Genomic DNA, 22,569 nt, shown 5'->3' on the forward strand with positions numbered 1-22,569 from the left:
GTGTCCAACTCTTTGAGAATCCATGGACTATAGCATGGCAGGCCTCCCTGTCCTTCATTATCTCCTGGAGTTGGTTCAGATTCATGCTTGAACAAACCTTGAGTTGTTCAAACTCATCACCGTGAGTTGGTGATGCCATCTAACTACCTCATCCTCTGTCATTCCCTTCTCCTCCTGCCCTCAATCTTTTGCAGAATCAGGGTCTTTTCCACACATCCATTCCAAGGAAAATGCCAGTGTCCTTCCATGCCTATGGACCAAGGTTAACTGCACGGCCCACCTGCAATTCACAGAGTTCATGCTCCTTTCAAGATCTGGAGTCCAGTGTTGGTCCTGCATCTAAAAAAAGAGTTGCTTTCCAAGGACAAAACCAGCTATAATCATCTGCTGTGGTCAAAATTCTCCAGCATCTAAGGCTTAAAAATGAACACAATCTGTGAGAGAAAGCAAGCAAGCTGTATGACTGTAAAAACCAACCACAGCACAAAGTTCTAAAATAAAAGTCCCACATGTTCTGCTCTTAGTAAGTTACCACTGAAGCTTAAAGTCTGCCCTGGTCCTAATAGAAATTTCTAATAAAAACATATGATTGGGCTCCCCTAGATTTTACAAAGGGCCACAGTCTTCTACGCACAATTCAACATGAGGAGCCCTAAGAATTGTTTTTTCCCCCAAAAGTTTGCAGCAAGCTCATTTGAGGTCAAAAACCTGACCTGGAATAGTGTGAGTCTATTTACAATCATTTAGGGCCCAAAGGAAGTAAAATGGAGTTGAGTCTTTACGTGGAATACGCACATGCCTTCACCATACCAGAACAGAAAATAATGGTTCAAATACTGACAATCTCTGTAACATATATATTGGACCTGACCTTCAATATATCAACAAAACTTGCCACTTAAGGAAACTTTGTAGCTAACTGGCAAAACAAGTCCCATTAAACAGTACAAATAATCTTTCCCAATACTATCTACTCTATACATTCACACTTCTGAATTCAGAATATGACTGATCCCAACCATATTCTCATATCTGGCATTACTTCGTGCAGGAGAGCTCAGTCATGTTCGACTCTCTGCAACCCCATGAAATGCAGCCCACCAGGCTCCTCCGTCTGTGGAATTCCCAGGCAAGAATACTGGAGTGCACTGCCATTTCCTACCCGAGAGGATCTTCCTGACCCAGGGACTGAATTCACGTCTTCTGCATTGGCAGGTGGGTTCTGTACCACTCTGCAACCTGGGAAGCCCATATTTGGCATAACCTATCACTTTTTACCATTTTGCATCAATTTCCCAAACAGGCTTGTCAGAACCCAATTAAACACTTTTCTCCTTTACTCAGTTTTGTCCCTCCACGCAGGCGAGAATGACAGATATCTAGTAGCAATGCCTGAATAGTCTGGCAACTTCAAAAATGTGTAAATTGAAGGTACAAAGGTATAAAAACAGCCCATAAATAGTTCTCACCAACAAGATATAAATTTTGAATAAAAAATATTAAATGGGTAAGACCACATAAAATTTTACAAAAATAAGTCACATTAACATTTAAAAAGCAGAACCTTTTTCTCCTGATAAATATTACCTACAAACATGAAATGGCAAACCACTCCAGTGTTCTTGCCTGGAGAATCCCATGGAAGGAAGCGCCCGGTGAGCCACAGTCTATGGGGTTGCAAACAGCTGGACATGACTAAGCAACTAACACACACACACACACACAAACATTTTACAGATAATACTGCTCAGATTTTCCACCAGAACTTTATCTTGGAAATGAAAAGGTAATAATTTTCATACCCCAAAGTTAATAGTAATAATGAAGTGGTTTAAGATTGGGGAGAGGAAATGACTGTCTACTGTAGAAAATCTTACACAACATTTGGCAACTGCAATCTTTCTCAGCTTTCCATCTCTTAGCTAAACAGGCCTTAAATTTAAGAATGCCCTGAAGAGGGCATAATCATTTTCCCCATGAAGTAAAATTACTGGGCAGAACATACTAAAATACTACTTCATTATCTCACCACGGCAGTATACCCCATATTTTTTACTTTAAAAAAAGATAATATTTAGTGTTTGCCAAATAGAAACTTTGTATGTGCAGTTGATGTGACTGTCATTAAGCAATTCAACCATTACTCTTTTTTTTGGTAGGCATTCAATGGAACAGAATTTTAATTCTGCTATGTTTTACTGATAGCATTCCTAACCAGTTTGGCTGTACATTGATACTTGGACACTACTAACTTGAGGGCTTTTTTCTTCTCTCCCCTCTTGCAAATAAAACAACTATATTCAGCTGGCTAAATGCTGTTTAAAAGAAAATCTCAATTGCACATCAACTACACTTCAATAAAAATAAATAATAATAATAAAAAATCCCAGCAATTACTTTGATTTATTACACCACAGAGAAGTCCTACCATTACCTTTTTAATCTAACTACTCAAAGCACTTCCTATCAACACTCTCCATTACATTTCTACGTAGCTAGACATTTCATGGTGAAGGGGGAGTAAGGGGAGAAGGCAAAGAGGGGCGCAAGGTGAAAAGAAGGAAGCGAAAGGGAGGAGGAAGGAAGGGGTGTGGAAGGAGAGAAAAGGATGGGGGAAGAATGAGGGAGAGGTGGAGAGGGCAGGGAGGGGGGACTAGGGCAAGTTACCCGGAGGACGTAGCCAGCGAGCTCGGTCTCACAGGACAGATAGAGTAGATGGCAGGAACGCTTATTTTTAACTTCTGTTGTAGTGTATCTTCTTGAACATGTTGTGTTAGTTTCTGTTGTAAAGCAAAGTGAATCAATTATACGTACACATAGTTAGTGCTAGTTGCTCAGGTGTGCCCAACTCTTTGAGACCCCGTGGGCTGCAGCCCACCAGGCTCCTCTGTCCCTGGGATTCTCCAGGCAAGAATACTGGAGTGGGTTGCCATTTCCTTCTCCAGGGATCTTCCTGACCCAGAGATGGAACCTGGGTCACTTTCACTGCAGGCAGATTCTGTACCAGCTGAGCCCCCAGGGAAGCCACACATAGACACATACTCCCTTTTTTCGGATTTCCGTCCCATTAAGGTCACCACGGAGCACTGTAGACTTCCCTGTGCTATACAGCAGGCTCTCACTAGTGATCTATTTTATATACAGTCGTAATGTATACATGTCAATCCTAATCTCCCAGTTAATTCCATCCCCCTTCCCCCCATGTGTCCATACATTTGTTCTCTATGTCTATGACTCTATTTGTACTTTGCAAACAGGTTCATCTGTGTAATTTTTTTAGATTCTCTCTATATATATGGATATACAATATTTATTTTTCTCTGTGACACATATATACAATGGAATATTACTCAGCCATAAAAAGGAACTAAGTTGTGCCTTTCGTAGAGATGCGGATGGACCTAGAAACTGTCATACACAGTGAAGTAAGGCAGGAGTCTTTGAAAAAAGTCACAGAATAATGAAAAGCAAGATGTGTATAGTACATTCAGGTAATCACATTTCCCCCTGCCATCACTTGCCAGTCAAGTATATATGAGGAAGTTGAATGACACAAGGTACTGTAATATATTTGGGTACTTCCAGGAGTCAAAGGCTGACATCCTAAAGTGAGAGTAGTAGGGTATTTGGAGGTGCTTAGGTCATGAGAGTAGAGCCCTCACAAACAGTATCAGAGCGCTTGTCAAAAAGCCTCCATGCAGCTCCCTAGCCCTGCAGCCACGCCAGGACACATGGGCAGCTGCCGTCTGTGAGCCAGGAAACAGGTCCTCACCCGACACCACACTGCATCCACCAGAACCAGGATCTTAGACTTCCCAGAACCCAGAACTGAGAAATCCGGTTTTTTTATAAGTCACCCAATTTGATGATTTTTTAAAGCAGCCTGAATGGGCTAACACAAAGGTCTAAATGTTCACAAGGAACTTAACCGTATGTGTATAATCTGAGCATCACAACACAACACTTAGGGAGAAAACAGTGCTAAGCAGAGAGGCTGACGCAGTGACCATGGACGACTTCTCAGAAGATGCAGGGACCAAGAACTCTGCCAGCTGGTCTGGAGTAACAGGGAACAGAGACAATGAAACGAAACTGTTTCTCAATCAGAGGAAAACAATTTCAGGTCATGGTAGACTCTCTTCTGCTTTCTCCAAGCCTGCAACATATGTGTTATGATCACTTGCCAATTATTATTTCAATAATAAACCTTTCAGGAATGGTTACCTTATGCCACTACAAATGTACACAACTTTGAAGAGCCATGAAAAGGGCAAATCAAAACATCAATCTCTCCATGTTATGCAGACTCTAAGTTCTCTTTGTACTCCTGCTAGTCATGAGCAAGTTGGGATTCAAGTGCAGGAGGAAGCAGCCTCCACAACCGGCCACTTCATGGCGACCCAGGGGGTCAGTCTGTATGCTGAGAGTTCTGCAAAGCAGGGGAGGAAGAGGAAGGGAAAGGAAGAAAGGGAGGCAGATGGAAGGGTAGGGGCAAGCGCGTCGAGGAGAGAAGGGGCCAGCCTGATGGGTGTGTGGAACTCTGCACGGAGGGGAGCAAGTTGCAAGCCCCCTAACACAGCCCTTCTTCTCTGCTCTCTCACTTGCTAGAACCATCCTCCTCCTCTGGCTATCCAAAGAAGAAAGGCCAGGTTCACACCTAGCCTATCCTGTGAATGCACCAAACTATGAAAAGGAGCCAATTTAAAAAAAAAAAAAGGCTACCGGGCACAGGGAGAAAGAGGAAGGCTGGTCTCCGTTCTGCCTTCCCACTATGCCTGGAACAAAGGTTAAGTATATTTAATCCCTTTCCCTTTGAATATCCCTACATATTCACTAGCATAATACCTTCTGTCCATGCTACACGATCAGACCTGCCTGTAATATTATGAGAAACAAAGGTAAGCTAGGAAGGAAATTAAATTCCTCTATACGACAGAAACTTCTAGAACAGCGAACTAAGTTGTCAAGTTAAAGTCTTAATCTCAGCAATTTATAGAGGATTAAATATACTCCAGTGTGACAAATACATCACAAAAGCAGAAAAATCATCACTTACTGCTTCATCAAAACATGTAGAGATTAAAGGCCATTGGAGAAGCCACACAATAATAGCAGTTCACATTAAGCATTGTGCTTAGCACCCTAAACTCATTAATTGGTTTAATCAACAATCCTGAGAAGTAGGCACATTATCATCTGTACTAAAAATGAAGAAAATGAAGAGCAGCAATCGCAAGTTCCCTGGTCACTCAGTGGTGAAGAATCTCCCTGCAATGCAGGAGATTCAGGTTCAATCCGTGGGTTGGGAAGATCCCCTGGAGAAGGAAATGGCAACCCACTCCAATATTCTTGCCTGGAGAATCCTATGGACAGAGGAGCCTGGCGGACTACAGTCCATGGGGTCGCAAAGAGTCGGATACGACTTAGCGACTAACAACAACAAGATCAAGTTCCAGAATCTCACAGATGAAACGTGTTAGAGGTGGAATTCCAACACAGAAACGATTTTGTCCCGCTTGTTTCCCCCTTGTGTTTAAACTCATCTCCTTTATGATGAAGCCTTCACAGGTCCTTTAAGTCAGAGATAGCTAACCATTTCTGTAGCATGAAACTTTTATCATTTTGGTAAAGTCTATGACTACCTTCTCAGAATAATGCTTTTAACAGCATAAAAGTAATTCATAGGATTATGAAGGAAAACAGTTTTACTGCAGTTATAAAAATATTTTTAAAAACAAATTTGTGCTGTAACAATTTATGTGCATCTTTCAGAAGTCATTAGCAAGATGTAATAAGGGATTTAAGACTACCAGTTTCAGTGGAGTTCATGTACATAAACAGTATTTCGAGACAGCTGCAATAAAATTCGTGATACCAAAATATACATACTTTGATTGATGATAAAGCCAACAGACACTGCTAGAACTACTCTGGTTTACTGCCTATATTCCTAATTCTAAGATTATGCTAAATTTCAGTCAGAGGCTAGTGAAATTAAAGCTGTCATGTTTTCCCTTCTGAGTTCAGAGATTTCCTGAATTCAGCCCAGGTTAAGAACATCAGCTGTACACCGCAACTCATCACTTTATCTCTGAAACCAGCCCTGTTCCTCTTGTAGCACTCATCTTGGTCCCTCCTCACACCATGGCTAGAATGTTGGGAATGTGCCTTAATCCTTAAGAGACTATCACCTTCCTTAAGAGCAACGGATAACACTTATACCTGGAGGGTACCACAAGCACCTCATGTAGGAGGGATGGTTGAAAGTTTATGGTACACATGCATACAAATATGACATTATACTTTCAGCTAAAAATAGGAGGCACCTACTGAACAGTTAACACTTTTAAGAAATAACTGTACTCCTTCATGACACCAATTCTTACCTCACTAGCTCAATCACTTAACTAAAACTCCCATCTCAAACCAGGATTTGGATGCAAAAGAGGGGTACCTCTTTACGAAAACAAGATTCTCCATTCTAGGAGTTCCTCCAGTGACAAAAAAAAAAAAAAGGAGTTGTTTTAACTGCAAAATGGTAAATATTCAGGACTATGTCTTTGCATGTTTTATGGGGGTACCAAATGAAAATGGGTCTTTCAACAAGTATTCTGAAGGTGATTATTATATAAGCTAAACCAAAACTGTACTAAGGAACAGAGGATCAATGACTACCTGAGATAATCACAGTCTTGCATATTTTACCTGTTTATTTTCAAGACTCTAAACATTTTTATGGCTATGAGAGAGACAAGCTTTAAATATACACCTTTAAATATAAAAGGTGAGTCCAGCACGCACTGGGACTGTGCTAACAAGGGTACATATGGTTCCTCTGAAGATTTTACCCCTGAAACCAAAGATAAGACAAAAATCTTTAAAGACAGAAGTTTAACAGAAAAAAAAGCAGAATAAATATCTTTGACTTAAGTGAAGTGTTAGTCATTCAGCCATGACCAACTCTTTGCAACCCCATGGACTGCAGCCCACCAGGCTCTTCTGTCCAAGGAGTTCTCCAGGCAAGAATACTGGAGAGGGTAGCCATTCCCTTCTACAGAGGACCTTCCTGACCCAGGGATCGAACCTGTATCTCTGCTGCATTGCAGGCAGATTCTTTACTGTCTGAGCCACCAGATACTTAGCAGTGACATTTAAAAAAGGAAAAAGATCATAATTCTTTCAGGGTCATAAAGTCAAGGAAATAGGAATATTTACCTATTTACCCTGAAAACTTTTATAAACTGAACAATGCTCAAAGTAACAAATGAAAAATTTAATTCTAAAATTAGAAAGAACTTTTGATACCAAAAAAAAAAAATCCATATAAAATATCATTTGCCTAATACAGTTCTTCAAAGAAATTTTACTTAACCTTATGGATACAAGAAAATTTAAAATAAATGAAACTAAGCAACTTCTTGAAGACATTTAAAGTTAAAGAGCATTTCCCCTTTTAATGAAAGTAATCTTATAAAATGTAATCTGTGACCAAACAACTTACTCATCTGGAAGCAGAAGTGTGACTGCTCAGAAGAGATCCTGGAAACACCAACCTCGCACTTTCCCTGAATCAGGATACCACTGTGCTCTGAATTTATTCAAAGAACCAAGAGTCTACGAAGGGCCAGGTATGTCGAAAACTTCCTGAATCATGGTGTCAGAAAGGCTTCTAGCACAGCACTGAAATAAGCACCACACATATGGTAAACCTACCTTGGCTATATGGAGACCCACACTTGAGCATCTGCCCACTGGATTTGAGGATTACAGAATGAGACAATGAAGTAAGATTGAGGATTACAGAACAAGACAATGAAGGGCTTCTGCCCTTTGTGGTGACCTGGTTTGGATTAAACTTCCATATTATCAGCCAAACTTGAAATCTGTACTATGTTGACTAACCCATGATCCACTGTAAAGATATAATACCCTTATATAAAAACATAGATGCAGAGAAAAGATTTAGTTAACAAAGGACTAAAACATGTCCTGAGCCACAAAAATTCACTCCATGGGCTTGGGAAAAGAAAATCTCAATTTCTCCTGAAAATACCCGAAGAAAGGAGAAAGAAATGCTCCAACAAGATTTCATGAGCTATCTCAAACAACAAATTTCTACAATCTATAGATCAGGTCTTCACAAAATGGACAGTGTCAAGAATGCAGGCAAGTCTACAAAACACAGGCAGGCAGCAAAAAGCCACACTACCCTAAATAGAAACAGGAATCTCAGACATTTTCAAATACTTAATTTGAAATGCCATCCTTAGAATTTAAGAAAATGTGATGTGAAACAAGATGGCTAATATCAAAAATAACAAACACAATGTGATCTGCAGAGCTGCACGAAAATTTAAACCCTCACTTCTCATTACCGGTTACTGGATTTCAAGTGTGAACGCACTGACCTTTCTTCATACCCTCCTGACACAGGATGCCAATCCTGGTTTACTTAGCAATCATCAATTTACTCTGAAAAAAACACCCTTTTTCATGGTATTTTTTTCCCAAAGTTTAAAAGAAATTTTGACAGGTCAAACAGTCCTTGGAATATAAACAGTAAATCATTCCATCCCAAAGTAAAGTGCTAACAAAAAGCTGACACCAAAATATTTAAATGCAAACCTACTAGCCCTTGTCCCTCTATTTTGGCATACACAAAAAACTAAGACCCTTGGGTGGTACTTTTTAATTTAAGAAAGGTAATTACAAAAACAAAACAAAAGAGACTTAAAATACTCTCAGTTTTCACAAATCAACTCTTAAGCAACTATATTTATTTTTTAAATAGATATTAAAGGACAAGGCATAATGTCAGGGAAAGAAGTGGGCAGAAGAAAAGGAATGATATGAAATTGACTGCTGGTTATGTGAAGCTGCTAGGGCTTCCCTGGTGGCTCAGGGGGGAAGAATCTGCCTACAGTGGAGGAGACCCGGTTCAGTCCCTGGGTTGGGAAGATCCCTCAAGGAGGGCATGGCGACCCACTCCAGTATTCCTGCCTAGAGAATCCCATGGACAGAGGAGCCAGGCAAGCTGCCGTCCATAGGGTCACATAGAGTCAGACACGACTGAAGTGACTAAGCAGCAGCAGCAACTGCGAAGCTAAGGCAGCCATTCCCAATTTCTCTGGAAGAAACTGACAGCGAGAGTCAAGCTCCCTGATGCTCCAGACTAGGGAGCAGTATATACAGATTTTTTTTCAACATAAATGTGTATAAAAATTCAAACACCATGGCCTGGAGCTTAGTCCTGGAGCTATAGTATTAAGCCCTGCTCTTTTTTGGTTGTCTTTTACATTTTGGAGATGTGAAAGCCTGCAGGGCAAGAAACAGAAGAAATAAAGAAACAAATTAACACTTGGAGGCGTGCAGACAGGAAAGGAGCTTTAGAAATTATCTTCCCTCTTTAACAGGTAGGGAATCAGACCAATAGTAAAGACCTGAGTTTCACCAACATACTCTACTCTGAAAACAGATAGGGAAACAATGGAAACAGTGAGAGACTTTATTCTCTTGGGCTCCAAAATCACTGTAGATGGTGACTGCAGCCATAACATTAAAAGATGCTTGCTCCTTGGAAGAAAAGTTATGACCAACCTAGACAGCATACTAAAAAGCAGAGACATTACTTTACTGAAAAAGGTCCATCTAGACAAAGCTACGGTTTTTCCAGTAGTCATGTATGGATGTGAGAGCTGGACCATAAAGAAAGCTGAGCACTGAAGAACTGATGCTTTTAAACTGTGGTGTTAGAGAAGACTCTTGAGAGTCCCTTGGACTGCAAGGAGATCCAGCCAGTCAATCCTAAAGGAAATCAGTCCTGAATATTCACTGGAAGGACTGATGCTGAAGATGAAGCTCCAATAACTCTGGCCACCTGAGGCAAAGAACTGACTCATTAGAAAAGATTCTGATGCTGAGAAAGACTGAAGGCAAGGAGAAGGGGACGACAGAGGATGAGATAGTTGGATGGCATCACCAACTCGATGGACATGAATCTGAGCAAGCTCTGGGAGTTGGTGATGGACAGGGAAGCCTGGCGTGCTGCAGTCCATGGGGTCGCAAAGAGTTGGACATGACTGAGTGACTGAACTGACTGACTGATTCTACTCTTAGAGTTACTAATCCAAGAAGGGTTGTAGATGCAATGAGGAGAGGATGGAAAAGCATGATGCAAACCACTGTCATGAATAATTTATGTAGAAAATAAAATTGAAAGGAAATGTGGCGCAGTCGCTACTTGGAATATGAGTATGTCTTTCTTTCTACCAGAACGGGAAACAAAGAGTATCAGAGGTAAGGTGACTTAACAAAACTGCAAAATGGTGGGGGCAGGAGGGGGGTAGGCTCTGAAAATAACTGCAGTATACAATGGGATTAACAGTTATCTTAATGTATAAAGAACACTTGTAAATAAGTATTTAAAAGATGAACATCCAAATGGACAAAAAGGACATGAACAGATAATTCAGAAAGATATAAATAAGAATGACTGGTATGGAAATGCTGAACTTTGCTAACAGTAAAATAAAAATCAGTTGTCATTTATTTTATGATAATACCAAGTATGAAAGGGGGGAAAAAACGGCACTCTCATATGCTGTTATGGTAGCAAAAACTGTTAACATTTTTGAGAACAATTTGGTAATCTGTATAAGAGTTTAAGCAATATTTATCTTCCATCATCCAGGAATACCACTTTCAGAAATTTATCAAAGATGAATTTATATAAGAATACAAATGACCATCTCAGCACTTATTTTAACACTTTAAGAAAACTTAAGAGTCTAAAAATAAAACTGAGACACAGGCAGACAATGGACTATTAACAGCTACTTAAAGCCATACTCATGAAGAATATTTAAAGAATGCTCATGATATATGTTAAAAAAATTGAAGTAATTTCAGTTTCATATATACAAAAGAGAAACAACAACCTGTTTGAGTTGTCTATAGGCTTTGGAATAATAGGGGATTATTTAATGTCCTCTTTAATATTTTAGGGCTTCTCCAGTTGTTCAGACAGTAAACAATCTGCCTGCAATGCAGGAGACCTGGGTTTAATTCCCTGGCTGGGAAGATCCCCTGGAGAAAGGAGTGGCTACCCACTCCAGTATACTTCCCTGAAGAATTCCATGGATAGAGAAGCCTGGTGGGCTACATTCCATACAGTTGCAGAGAGTTGGACAAAACTGAGCAACTAACACTTTGCTTCTTAATAGTGATTATTTTTAGAGCAGTTTTAGAATTGCAGAAACTTTTCCTCTTTAATGTTTTAAACATTCTCTTAACAATCAGATTACACAATACTTCTATTAAAGTGTTCTTAAAGTATTATTAATGTAGAAAACATCTGAATCCCAGAATAAAGTGTTTTAAAAGGAAACTACACAATAAAAGTGCCAAAAACAGAGCTTAATATTTTGGGATGAAAATGAGTAATTTTTCCTTTAATATGAGGTTTGTAAATTCACACTTAGACTTGTTTTTTCCCTTACAGAAAGAATTCCCATTTGTATCATTATGGAAGTAGAAAATTTGAAAAGCAAGTGGTTGTAATGGTGATGATGGGGGCAAGACTTATTTTAATACTACTTTGGTCATTTTTAAAGACTAAAAACTTCTAACTCTCATCCATTCTCAGGAACCAGAAGAGAACATAAATTAATGTAAGTAATTAGAAAAACATTCATCCTTTCCAAAAAGTTGCTGAAGGACTTCCCTGATAGCTCAGTTGGTAAAGAATTCACCTGCAATGTAGGAGACCCCGGTTTGATTCCTGGGTCGGGAAGATCCGCTAGAGAAGGGATAGGCTACCCACTCCAGTATTCTTGGGCTTCCCTTGTGGCTCTGCTGGTAAAGAATCCAGCTACAATGTGGGAGGCCTGGGTTCAATCCCTGGGTTGGGAAGATCCCCTGCAGAAGGGAAAGGCTATCCACTCCAGTATTCCGGCCTGGAAAATTCCATGGACTGTATAGTACATGGGGTTGCAAAGAGTCAGACATGACTGAGCGACTTTCACTCACTGACTTCTGAAAAGTTGTAAACAAAGCTAACCCACCGAAAAGGTGGGGGAAAAGACTACAACATTCATTTTTGGCACAATAATAGGACTTGAATATTTGTTACACTGAAAGCAGCTAGCAAGCAATTATACACTGTCTTTCGGAAATCCAAAAAGGAAAGGCCATTTTCTTTTCCATCTATCTGTTATAAATCATACTGTCACTGGTTACATTTGGATGAAGTCCACCTGAATTTTGTCAACAGAAGCCAATATCTGATGGGAAAAACAACTTGGAAAGTAACATACAACAATAAACCTATGTTTATCCATCCACAGAATCAGCTGAAGTCTCCTAAATGGAAAAACAGAACAGGGGAAAAAGATATGGCTAGGAAAAAAAACATATTTGTAGAACTACCGTCCACTTTATGTCTTCCTCCATATAGTGAGTTACTTTGGGGGTCAGCGGAGCTTGAAGAAAAAATAGAAAACTTCTATAAAGAAAAGAAGATGAAGGTACTATAGAATTTAATAGTAATTAGCAGCTATAAAATTATCAAGATTGTTACTATTAACTTTTATTAAGCAACTGAGTATGTTATCTGCCATTTCTTTCTTCTTCTTCTATTGTGGTTCCTCTCTATCATCAAGTGTGCCCAATTAGGTGGTTTAGACACGTGGGTCCACATTTTCCCCCTAACAATGCTACTAACTTAGAAGAAAAAGACCAAAGTAATTTCAAAATCAAATTGATTATTCTTATATTATAGGCCACTATTCAAACCAGAACATTTCATACAAAGATGGGCACAATTAAGGACAGAAATGGGATGGACCTAGCAGAATTAGAAGACATTAAGAAGAGGTGGCAAGAAAACACAAAAGAACTATATAAAAAAGATCTTCATGACCCAGATAGTCATAATGGTGTGATCACTCACCTAGAGACAGACATCCTGGAATGCAAAATCAAGTGGGCCTTAGGAAGCATCACTATGAACAAAGCTAGTGGAGGTGATGGAATCCCAATTGAGCTATTTCAAATTCTAAAAGATGATGCTGTGAAAGTGCTGCATTCAATAAGCCAGCAAATTTGGAAAACTCAGCAGTGGCCAGAGGACTGGGAAAGGTCAGTTTTCATTCCAATCCCAAAGAAAGGCAAAGCCAAAGAATGCTCAAACTACCGCACAATTGCACTCACCTCACATGCTAGCAAAGTGATGTTCAAAATTCTCCAAGCCAGGCTTCAACAGTATGTGAACCGTGAACTTCCAGATGTTCAAGCTAGTTTCAGAAAAGGCAGAGGAACCAGAGATCAAATTGCCAGCATCGCTGGATCATCGAAAAAGCAAGAGAGTTTGAGCAAAACATCTACTGCTGCTTTACTGACTATGCCAAAGCCTGTGACTATGTGGATCACAACAACTATGGAAAATTTTTAAAGAGATGGGAATACCAGACACCTGACCTGCCTCCTGAGAAATCTGTATGTAGGTCAAGGAGCAACAGTTAGAACTGGACATGGAACAACAGAGTGGTTCCAAATTGGGAATAGAATACATCAAGACTGCATATTGTCACCCTGCTTATTTAACTTGTACGCAGAGTACATCATGGGAAATGCAGGACTGGATGAAACACAAACTGAAATCAAGATTGCCGGTGGTGGTGGTGGTGGTGGTGGTTTAGTCGCTAAGTCGTGTCTGACTCTTGCGACCCCACGGACAGTAGCCCACCACGCTCTGCTGCCCATGGGATTCTCCAGGCAAGAATACTGGAGTGGGTTGCCATTCTCTTCTCCAGGGGCTCTTCCCGACCCAGGAAATGAACCCGGGTCTCCTGCATTGCAGGCAGATTCTTTACCAACTAAGCCACCAAGGAAGCCCCAGGATTGCCAGGAGAAATATCAATAACCTCAGATATGCAGATGACACCACCCTTATGGCAGAAAGTGAAGAACTAAAGAGCCTCTTGTTGAAAGTGAAAAAGAAGAGTGAAAAAGTTGGCTTAAAGCTTAACATTCAGAAAACTAAGATCATGTCATCTGGTCCCGTCACTTCATGGCAAGTGGATGGGGAAACAGTGGAAACAGGGACAGACTTTATTTTGGGGGGCTCCAAAATCACTCCAGATGGTGACTGCAGCCATGAAATTAAAAGACGCTTACTCCTTGGAAGAAAAGTTATGACCAACCTAGACAGCATATTAAAAAGCAGAGACATTACTTTGCTAACAAGGGCCATCTAGTCACAGCTATGTTTTTTTCCATTAGTAATGTATGGATGTGAGAGTTGGCCTATAAAGAAAGCTGAGCACTGAAGAACTGATGCTTTTAAACTGTGGTGTTGGAGAAGACTCTTGAGAGTCCCTTGGACTGCAAGGAGATCCAACCAATCCATCCTAAAGGAGATCAGTCCTGAATATTCATTGGAAGGACTGATGATGAAGATGAAACGCCAATAGGCTGGCTACCTGATGCGAAAAACTGACTCCTTTGAAAAGACCCTGATGCTGGGAAAGATTGTAGGTAGGAGGAGAAGGGGACAACAGAGGATGAGATGGCTGGGTGGCATCACCGACTCAATGGACATGAGTTTGAGTAAACTCTGAGAGTCGGTGATGGACAGGGAAGCCTGGTGTGCTGCAGTTCACGGGGTCACAGAGAGTTGGATACAACTGAGTGAATGAACTGAACAGAACTAATTCAAATCGAAGTTAAGACGTCTGATAAAAATGGGTGAGAAAGAAACAGCATTGTCATATAAAAATTATCTTCACAATAAATGCTTTATTTAATAATATTCATGATAAATATTTAGTACTGACACAGATATACAAAAACACAGGAATACATACCCAAGAAGGCACCACATATAGAAAACCTAGAAAGATTGAATCCTGTCATGATCTAGTTGAAATTACTTTGGTCAAATAATGTGGAGAAAAAGAAATATCTTGAGTTGCCCAGCAAGATCCCACATATTAAAAGAGTCGTAAATTAAACCAAATATTCAAAGGTACAACCAATTCAAGAAAAGACAAATAATTCTTTATTGTCTATATAAAATACAGACATTCAACCAAGATGGAAAAGACTATACATAAAATCACTGAAGCAGTAACATTTATGAAGCTAAAAAAGTTAATAACAGACAGACTTCAGGGAACTTATAAGCCCTCAGTATTAAGAACTATTTTCAATTTAGTTGGTAATTCATATTTACTAGGCTTTCCACACATATGGATATATTCCCACACATATATATCTTCATGGTTAAAAATGGCCGTCACAACTAACAAAAATCTAATATATTAGAAAAGCACCTCCGATAGACTGTTGAAAAGAGCTCTATATGGCAAACATGTAACATCTCTGAAAAGACAGATTTTGAAATATAGAAGCCAGAAAAGACAATAAAATCAAAGAATACTAAGTTAGAAATAACATAAAGCCTAACCATGCTTCTGAAGCATTGGCTATCTCTGAGAAAGCACAAAACCATGAAACTGAAATCTCAATAGGAAGAAATTCCATGGCAGTACTGAAGTGATACTTTAAAATATTATAAAGAAAAAACAAAATACATAATTTTTACACAGAGCAGTAAGTGCTATGATACTCATCCACTTAGTCAACAAGTCAATCTTGTTAAAAGTATTTGTGTGCCATAAAATACGTGCTATATTTGTGGAATAAGATAATAACCAGGGCAGAAATGTTTCCTTCATGGAACATATATTCCAGAAGTCATTAAGATCTAGGTCAACATGTTTCTCAAAATATAGAGTAAATCAAAATCATCCAGGTGCAAGTTCAAAATTCTGATGCCCATTCCTATGATGTTCAGTAGGTACTGAACAGAACTGAAAATCTGTTTTTAATAAGCTTTAATGGAAAGAGTGATGTTTTAGCTCTGCTACTAATTAGGTAGCAGCTTGGGGCACTGGTCACTTATCCTTGTTTCTAATATGGGAATGAAGTGAAGTGAAGTCAACGTTGCTCAGTCATGTCCGACTCTGCAACCCCATGGACTAGTCCATGGAATTTTCCAGGCCAGAATACTGGAGTGGGTAGCCTTTCCTTTCTCCAGGGGATCTTCCCAAACCAGGGATCAAACCCAGGTCTCCCACATTGTACATATATTCTTTACCAGCTGAGCCACAAGGGAAGCTGAAGAATACTGGAGTGGGTAGCCTATCCCTTCTTCAGCAGATCTTCCTGACCCAGGAAGAGAACCAGGGTCTCCTGCATTGCAGGTGAATTCTTTACCAACTGAGCTATCAGGGAAGCCCAACACTGGAATAATTCTGCTTAAAAAGTTTACTCTGAAGAATAAAAACATTTTAAGTGTTTTGGACAGTACCTGGCACAAGTGTATTCAAAATGGCACCATGAAAGTCAGAAAATCTGGATTCACACTGAACTCAGAAGCTTACCAAATGTATAACACTGGAAAAGGCACTGAACCTCTGAGCTTCAGTTTCTATTTATGTAATTAGTGGGTAATAATGTCACTGATTAACACAAAGTTACTAGAAGAAAAAAAATATTTTGGTAAGCTATAAGAAATACTACATAGAGGTAATTATAGTAGAGGCTACCAGCAGTTGTTTTTTTTTTTTTTTTTAACTTTACTGATGTATATATAGTTGACTTACAATGTTGTATTTCATTTCTCCTTTAGAGTAAAGTGACTCAGTTACATGTATATATATTCTTTTCCATTGCAGTTTACCACAGGATAATGAATACAGTTTCCTGTGCTATACAGTACAACCCTGTTGTTTTTATATACTAGTTTATATCTGCTAATCTCACACTTTCATTCCTTACCCTCCCCACCTGATCTCCCCCCTTGTACTTTGTATCTGTTTTTGTTTCCTAGATATGTTCATTTGTGTCATGTTTTGGATTCCACATATAAGTGGTAGCACATTCTTTTTGTCTTTTTCTGACTTCACTTGAAACTACCGGCATTCTTAGTCATAGCAAAGTAGTATGAAAATATAATCCTTGAAAAAGAGGGGAAAGTCTTATGTGAGAAAAATTGAGAAACAGGTTTTTTTTCTTTTTAAACCTTGTTTTCCCAACAAAGGGTTTCCTGGTAGCTCAGCTGGTAAAGAATCCACCTGCAACGCAGGGGACCCCGGTTCTATTCCTGGGTCAGGAAGATCCACTGGAGATAGGATAGGCTACCCATTCCATTATTCTTGGACTTTCCTGCAGGTTCAGATGGTAAACGATCCGCATGCAATGTGGGAGACCTGGGTTCGATCCCTGGGTTGGGAAGACCCCTGGAGAGGGGAATGGCTACCCACTCCAGTATTCTGGCCTGGAAAATTCTATGGATAGAAGAGTCTGGTGAGCTACAGTCTATGGGGTCGCAGAGAGTCAGACATGACTGAGCGACTTTCACTTTCCCAACAAAATGTACTTAATCCATTCAAGAGTTTGAGTACAGAATATGTACCACCAGGGAAATGGTAACCCTCCAAATGTAAATCAGGAATATAGACATTAATATAGACACAGACATTAATAAAACAAGTCTTAATTCCTATGAGAACTCCACAAAGCCAAGTTGGACACAGTTTCACAAGCCAACAGTTGCTGGAAATACTACCCAAAGAACAGAAACCCTTGATTACTCCGTTCGCTACTTAAACATCACTATTGTATGAGCCCCAGGGAAGCCCGACTATGTAAACAGAAACACTGAGGCTCACAGAAGGTCAATGACTCGTGCGGTGTTACATGTTCAGTAAACGTATGCGTCTGATATGAAGCCACATTTTGTGACTTTCTGGGAGTCCGGTTGTTTCCCAGCAGCCGTTTTGAAAACACCTCTTCAGCATTTACATCTCTTTCTGCAACAATCGCAGCCAAGCAATCCATTCCAATTCCACTGGTTGGCAATCTACCAGTTGAAAGCAAATCATCTGGAAAGCTTTTAAAAAGTATAGATCCTGAAATTCTGATTCAGTGCGCCCAGGAGAGGGCCCTGGGACCCATCTATGCAAAATGCCTCCCAAGAAACTGTGATGTGAGCCAGAATCTGGTCGCCAGATGCTGCACTCTCCAGTCCACTCTGTACATGGGCTGTGCAACCAAACTCCAGTGATGTCAGGCTAACATCTGGCCCACTTCAGTTTCCATGTGAGGCCTAGTTTTACTCTTGGGGCCACACACAACACAAGCCTAATCTGTCTCCAGGCCCTTCAGGTGGCCTATATTATGTTTCAAACTTGATAACCCTAAATTGACAAACTTGATAAACCCTAAACGCACATCTTTTCATTTATATTTAGTACCCAGAAGAGAACACCATTCTCACTTAGAAACCAATGGTGGGCTTCCCTCATGGTACAGTGGTTAAGAATCCGCCTTGCAATGCAAGAGACATGGGGTCCATCTCTGGTCTGGGACGATCCCACGTGCCACGGGGCTACTAAACCTGTGCACCGCAATGATTGAGCCTGTGCTCCAGAACCCTCGTGCCGCAACTGCTGAAGCCCAAACACCTTAGAAGCCATTCTCTGCAACGAGACACCACTGCAATGAGACCTCGCACTGCAACTGCAGAAAGCCCCCACAGCACTGAAGACCCACCACAGCCAAAAATAAATATTAAAAAAAAAAGAAACCAATGGTGATACTCCTTCATTGCAGAAACAATATTCTCACTAACACAGCTTAAGTGGGCCTTTTACTAAACTGACAACAACATATTATGCTTACTTCTTTGTAATACCCTTACTAAAAATACTTACTTTGGAATATATTTATTTTGGAGCAATTTTAGGTTTACACAAAAGTTGCACATGTTAATACAAAGAGCCCCATTGGCCCCCTCCCCTAGCTTGTTTTCCAAATGTTAACACATTTAGTACCACAATACATCTACCTGAACCAAAAATGATTTTTCTAAATTACATCTTTTTCCAGAAATTACTTTCCTCAACATATTTCTTTCATCCTGAACAGACTTTGGCTTTTCTTATGTTTCATTACATGATGCAAGTATAATGAAAGTGAAGTTGCTCAGTTGTGTCTGACTCTTTGGAACCCCAGGGACTGTAGCCTAGCAGGCTTCTCAGTTCATGAGATTTTCCAGGCAAGAGTACTAGAGTGGGTTGCCATTTCCTTCTCCAGGGATCTTCCTGACCCAGGGATCGAACCCAGTCTCCTGCATTGTAGGCAGATGCTTTACCCTCTGAGCCACCGACCCTTAAATTTCCTCTATTAAGATTCATAGCCATGATTTCATCTTGCAAGACTCTGACCCAAAGACTCAAACTCTGAGTTTTACAAGATGGAATGTAATGCCCTATACTTGTTAAGATATTCTGAGTCAAGGTCCAGATAGACAGCATACACTATTGTCTCTAGATTGATGCCACACAGGTATCTGGTAAGCAAGACTTCTATACTTTTACCTTATGTGACAGGTTTGGGCTTGGGTAACATTAAACCTCCCTAGAGTTGCATTAAGCAACTTCTGATGCACACATACCATCAATTAATTACTAACCACAAAAATTATCTGTACGTCCAATTACTCTGTTATTCTTGCAAAGATATTTCCCTACCTCAGAAAAGTTCAGACACATTGCACCTCTATATTTTTCATCTGTACTAGCCTAATATACCTTTGCATGTTGTTCTTCAGTTGAGAGGTGTAGATATGTGCACAGTGGAAGGAGTCCATGCCCAAAATGACTCTGAAATCCTTAGGGAAAAAAAGGAAATTCTCTTAACAACTACTGATCATTCACTGAAGCAATTAATGACCCTGTGTGAAAACTGATGCCCACAGGAACCCCACAGAGAATTCCTGATGAGTCACAAACTAAAATCAGAAGAAAGAGAAATTGGGATTATAGTATTTTATTTCTCTGTCAAGAAAAGGGTTCCATTCATCCTCATAAAATCAGTTACTGGCTTTAGTTATTATAAAAAGTTTAGTGAACAGAATGGCTCATGTACTATTAGCAAGTAATATTTAAGGGCTTATTAACTGCTATTTAAGATAGGAATTTACTATTGAGATCCTGATTAAAAAGGATAAATTAAACATGAGAACCCACAGATAGCTAAGCTCAGCTCTATCAATCAGTGTCAGAAGATTTTTCTAAACAGCTTAGTTCTCCACAAAAGATCTGAATAATTTCCAATTCTGTTTATCTCTCAAAACCAGGCTGTGGAATTAGTTTTTAAATTGCAAAAGAGAATCGACAATGCTTTCAAGGAAGGCTGCAAACTCACAGCCTTCCTATTATACGGGTGAGCTTCTTAAAACGAGAAGCCATTAAAAACATCTTTTAAAAGGCATCATAATGCCAGAAACAAAGCTCTTCAAACTCACCTCATAGTAACTCCGAACTGCATTGCAAAATGCTTCGTCAGCTACAATCTGGGTTTCCCCATTGAGGAAGGCCTGGAACCGTTCTTTCAGTAACTGCAACTGTTGCTTGTTAAGCTGTAAGAAAAAAAGAAGGGCGGAGGAAATCAGATAAAAAAACTAGCTAATCCATGACACATAATGGTTTTTAAGAGTTATATTTGCCACCTGTGTCTAAGATTTGATACCCAGAATTCACTTACGAGTCAATTTTTAAAAGCTTGTAAATTACTGCCCCACGAACTTCAGAATACCTGACATTGAAAACGGAATCCAAATTTCTGCCCCAAACAGCGTTCTTGTGATTACTACAACTCCAATCTCTTTGCAGAAATAGGGGGAAAAATCTAAAATTCAAATGAGAAGTTAACTGCCAGCTGTCCTGAACAGAGGGCAAGAAGGGATAAGAATTCTTGGAGGTACCAGTGGACAAGCAACAGCTCTGAACACAAGACGACAGTAAAGACAGAGACTCAGAGAAAGAATTCTCTGTAAAGGACATCTGTTGGATGCTAAAAGCTTGGATTATCATGAAAAAACATCTCAGTGCCCGAGCTGGGATAAAGGGGTGATGAGGAGGAGAACAGAGAGGCAATGGGGGCAGTGAGTGCATCTCCAGGCAGGCTAGGGGAAGGTAGTGACTCAGGGAGAGGAGTGTAACTTTACAACCACGTTTGCTCACCTGGGGCTATCTACCACGGTTATGGAGGGCAGGTTAGACATGGACCATGACTTACTAACCACGTCTTCTAGTCATCAACCACAAGAAGAAGCAACTATTTCATTTCTACAGCTCACTGCAAAATGAGAGCAAGGAGCCCCTTATTGAAAAAATTTATTTCAAGATAGCAGCAAAGGAGCATTCAACCTGGCATGGACCCTTCTAAGCAGGAGCCCATGTGGCCACTCTAAACACAGCTCGCTCGCTCGCGCGCGTGCACACACACACACACACACACACACAAATATATATATATATATTTAAAGCTTAACTGGAGACAGAACATAGTCTTGCAGAGAAAGCAACAAATCCTGAGATATACAGGGACCAGGGAGGGAGTGATCTCTCCATTTCAGTCATCCTCATCAGACTCTTAAAAGAATTCAGCCCAGTTCTGGATTCTACAGAGAGTTGTGAGGCATTTGGAAACATGCCGAAGACAAAATGATTAAAGGATTAGAAAGACTAAACAAACTGAGATGATTTGGCTTCGAAAAGAAGGCTGATATGAAGTAAATTTAAAACTGTTCAAAAGGCTTGTTAAAATGCCATTCAAATTGGAGAGACATGCTCTTTCAAAACATGGGTTTTATTTAGGAGTCTAAAAAACAAGACAGCCTGTGAAAAAAACCACTGCTGGGAGTAACAGACTGATAAAGAAGTGTCCTCCTGTGCTCCAGTGTAAAAAAACCTCTTGCCCTGAGCAGTGGAGAGAGAAGAGCATTCCATTTTTCAGCCAGGTTACCCTTCTTCATTTTAGGAAAAGCTGAACCAAGCTGGAAAGCAGGAACATCAACATCACATTACATTCTCCATTTCTATATAATGTACAGAGAATGAAAGCAGGTAGTGTGTGTGTGTGTGTGTGTGTGTGTGTGTGTGTGTGTGTACTAGCAAGGCAAATTAAGCCCATGCCTTCCCCTCTCTAAACACAGTTCACCAAAGGGACCAGATGGAAGGAGGATAGCAACTGCTGACAGTGAGACCGCTGACAGCACTCTAGTTGCCAAGCACTGGGAACGGTCAAGGAGGGTTTCAATTTGCAAACCAAGGGTCCAGGTATTCAGAAACTAGCGGAAAGGGACTGGGGGGTGGGGGGATGACCATGACCTGGAGAGGACTTCAATGATCATTTGTCCCAACTCCCTCGCTTGAGAAATAAACATTATTCAAGACCTAGAAATAGGGGTATCTTCATTCAGTTTTCTTCTATCAGAGGCATTTGTTCATCAGGAATGCCTTTAAGTCTCTGCAGTCTCTAGTTTGCCAGTGTTTAGGTTTAGCCATTGTTGCGATGCGTTATGTTCCGGTGATTACGACATGGAACATTCCTGAATATGAATGGAGAGAAGGAGATTTGCACAAACTCTCTTCTTAGAAATTCTTAACAATGCTAATGTCCTTCACAAAACATGCCAGAGCACTAGGCTTCAACTTT

The 22,569-nt window shown here is 40.1% G+C and overlaps 1 protein-coding gene across 11 annotated transcripts in view; it reads right to left on the bottom strand.

The window, feature by feature from the left end:
* The window catches only part of CADPS2 (calcium dependent secretion activator 2), a 544,800-nt gene that overhangs the window by 382,543 nt on the left and 139,688 nt on the right, over window positions 1-22,569 (bottom strand). For all 11 annotated transcript variants that reach the window (XM_065938665.1, XM_065938663.1, XM_065938662.1 and 8 more), the window contains exon 2: window positions 20,375-20,488. In XM_065938665.1, the coding sequence (XP_065794737.1) occupies window positions 20,375-20,488 (114 nt within the window). The remainder of the gene's footprint in view (window positions 1-20,374; window positions 20,489-22,569) is intronic.

The sequence above is a fragment of the Muntiacus reevesi genome, chromosome 6 (genome assembly GCF_963930625.1).
Source record: "Muntiacus reevesi chromosome 6, mMunRee1.1, whole genome shotgun sequence".
Classification (NCBI taxonomy): Eukaryota; Metazoa; Chordata; class Mammalia; order Artiodactyla; family Cervidae; genus Muntiacus; species Muntiacus reevesi.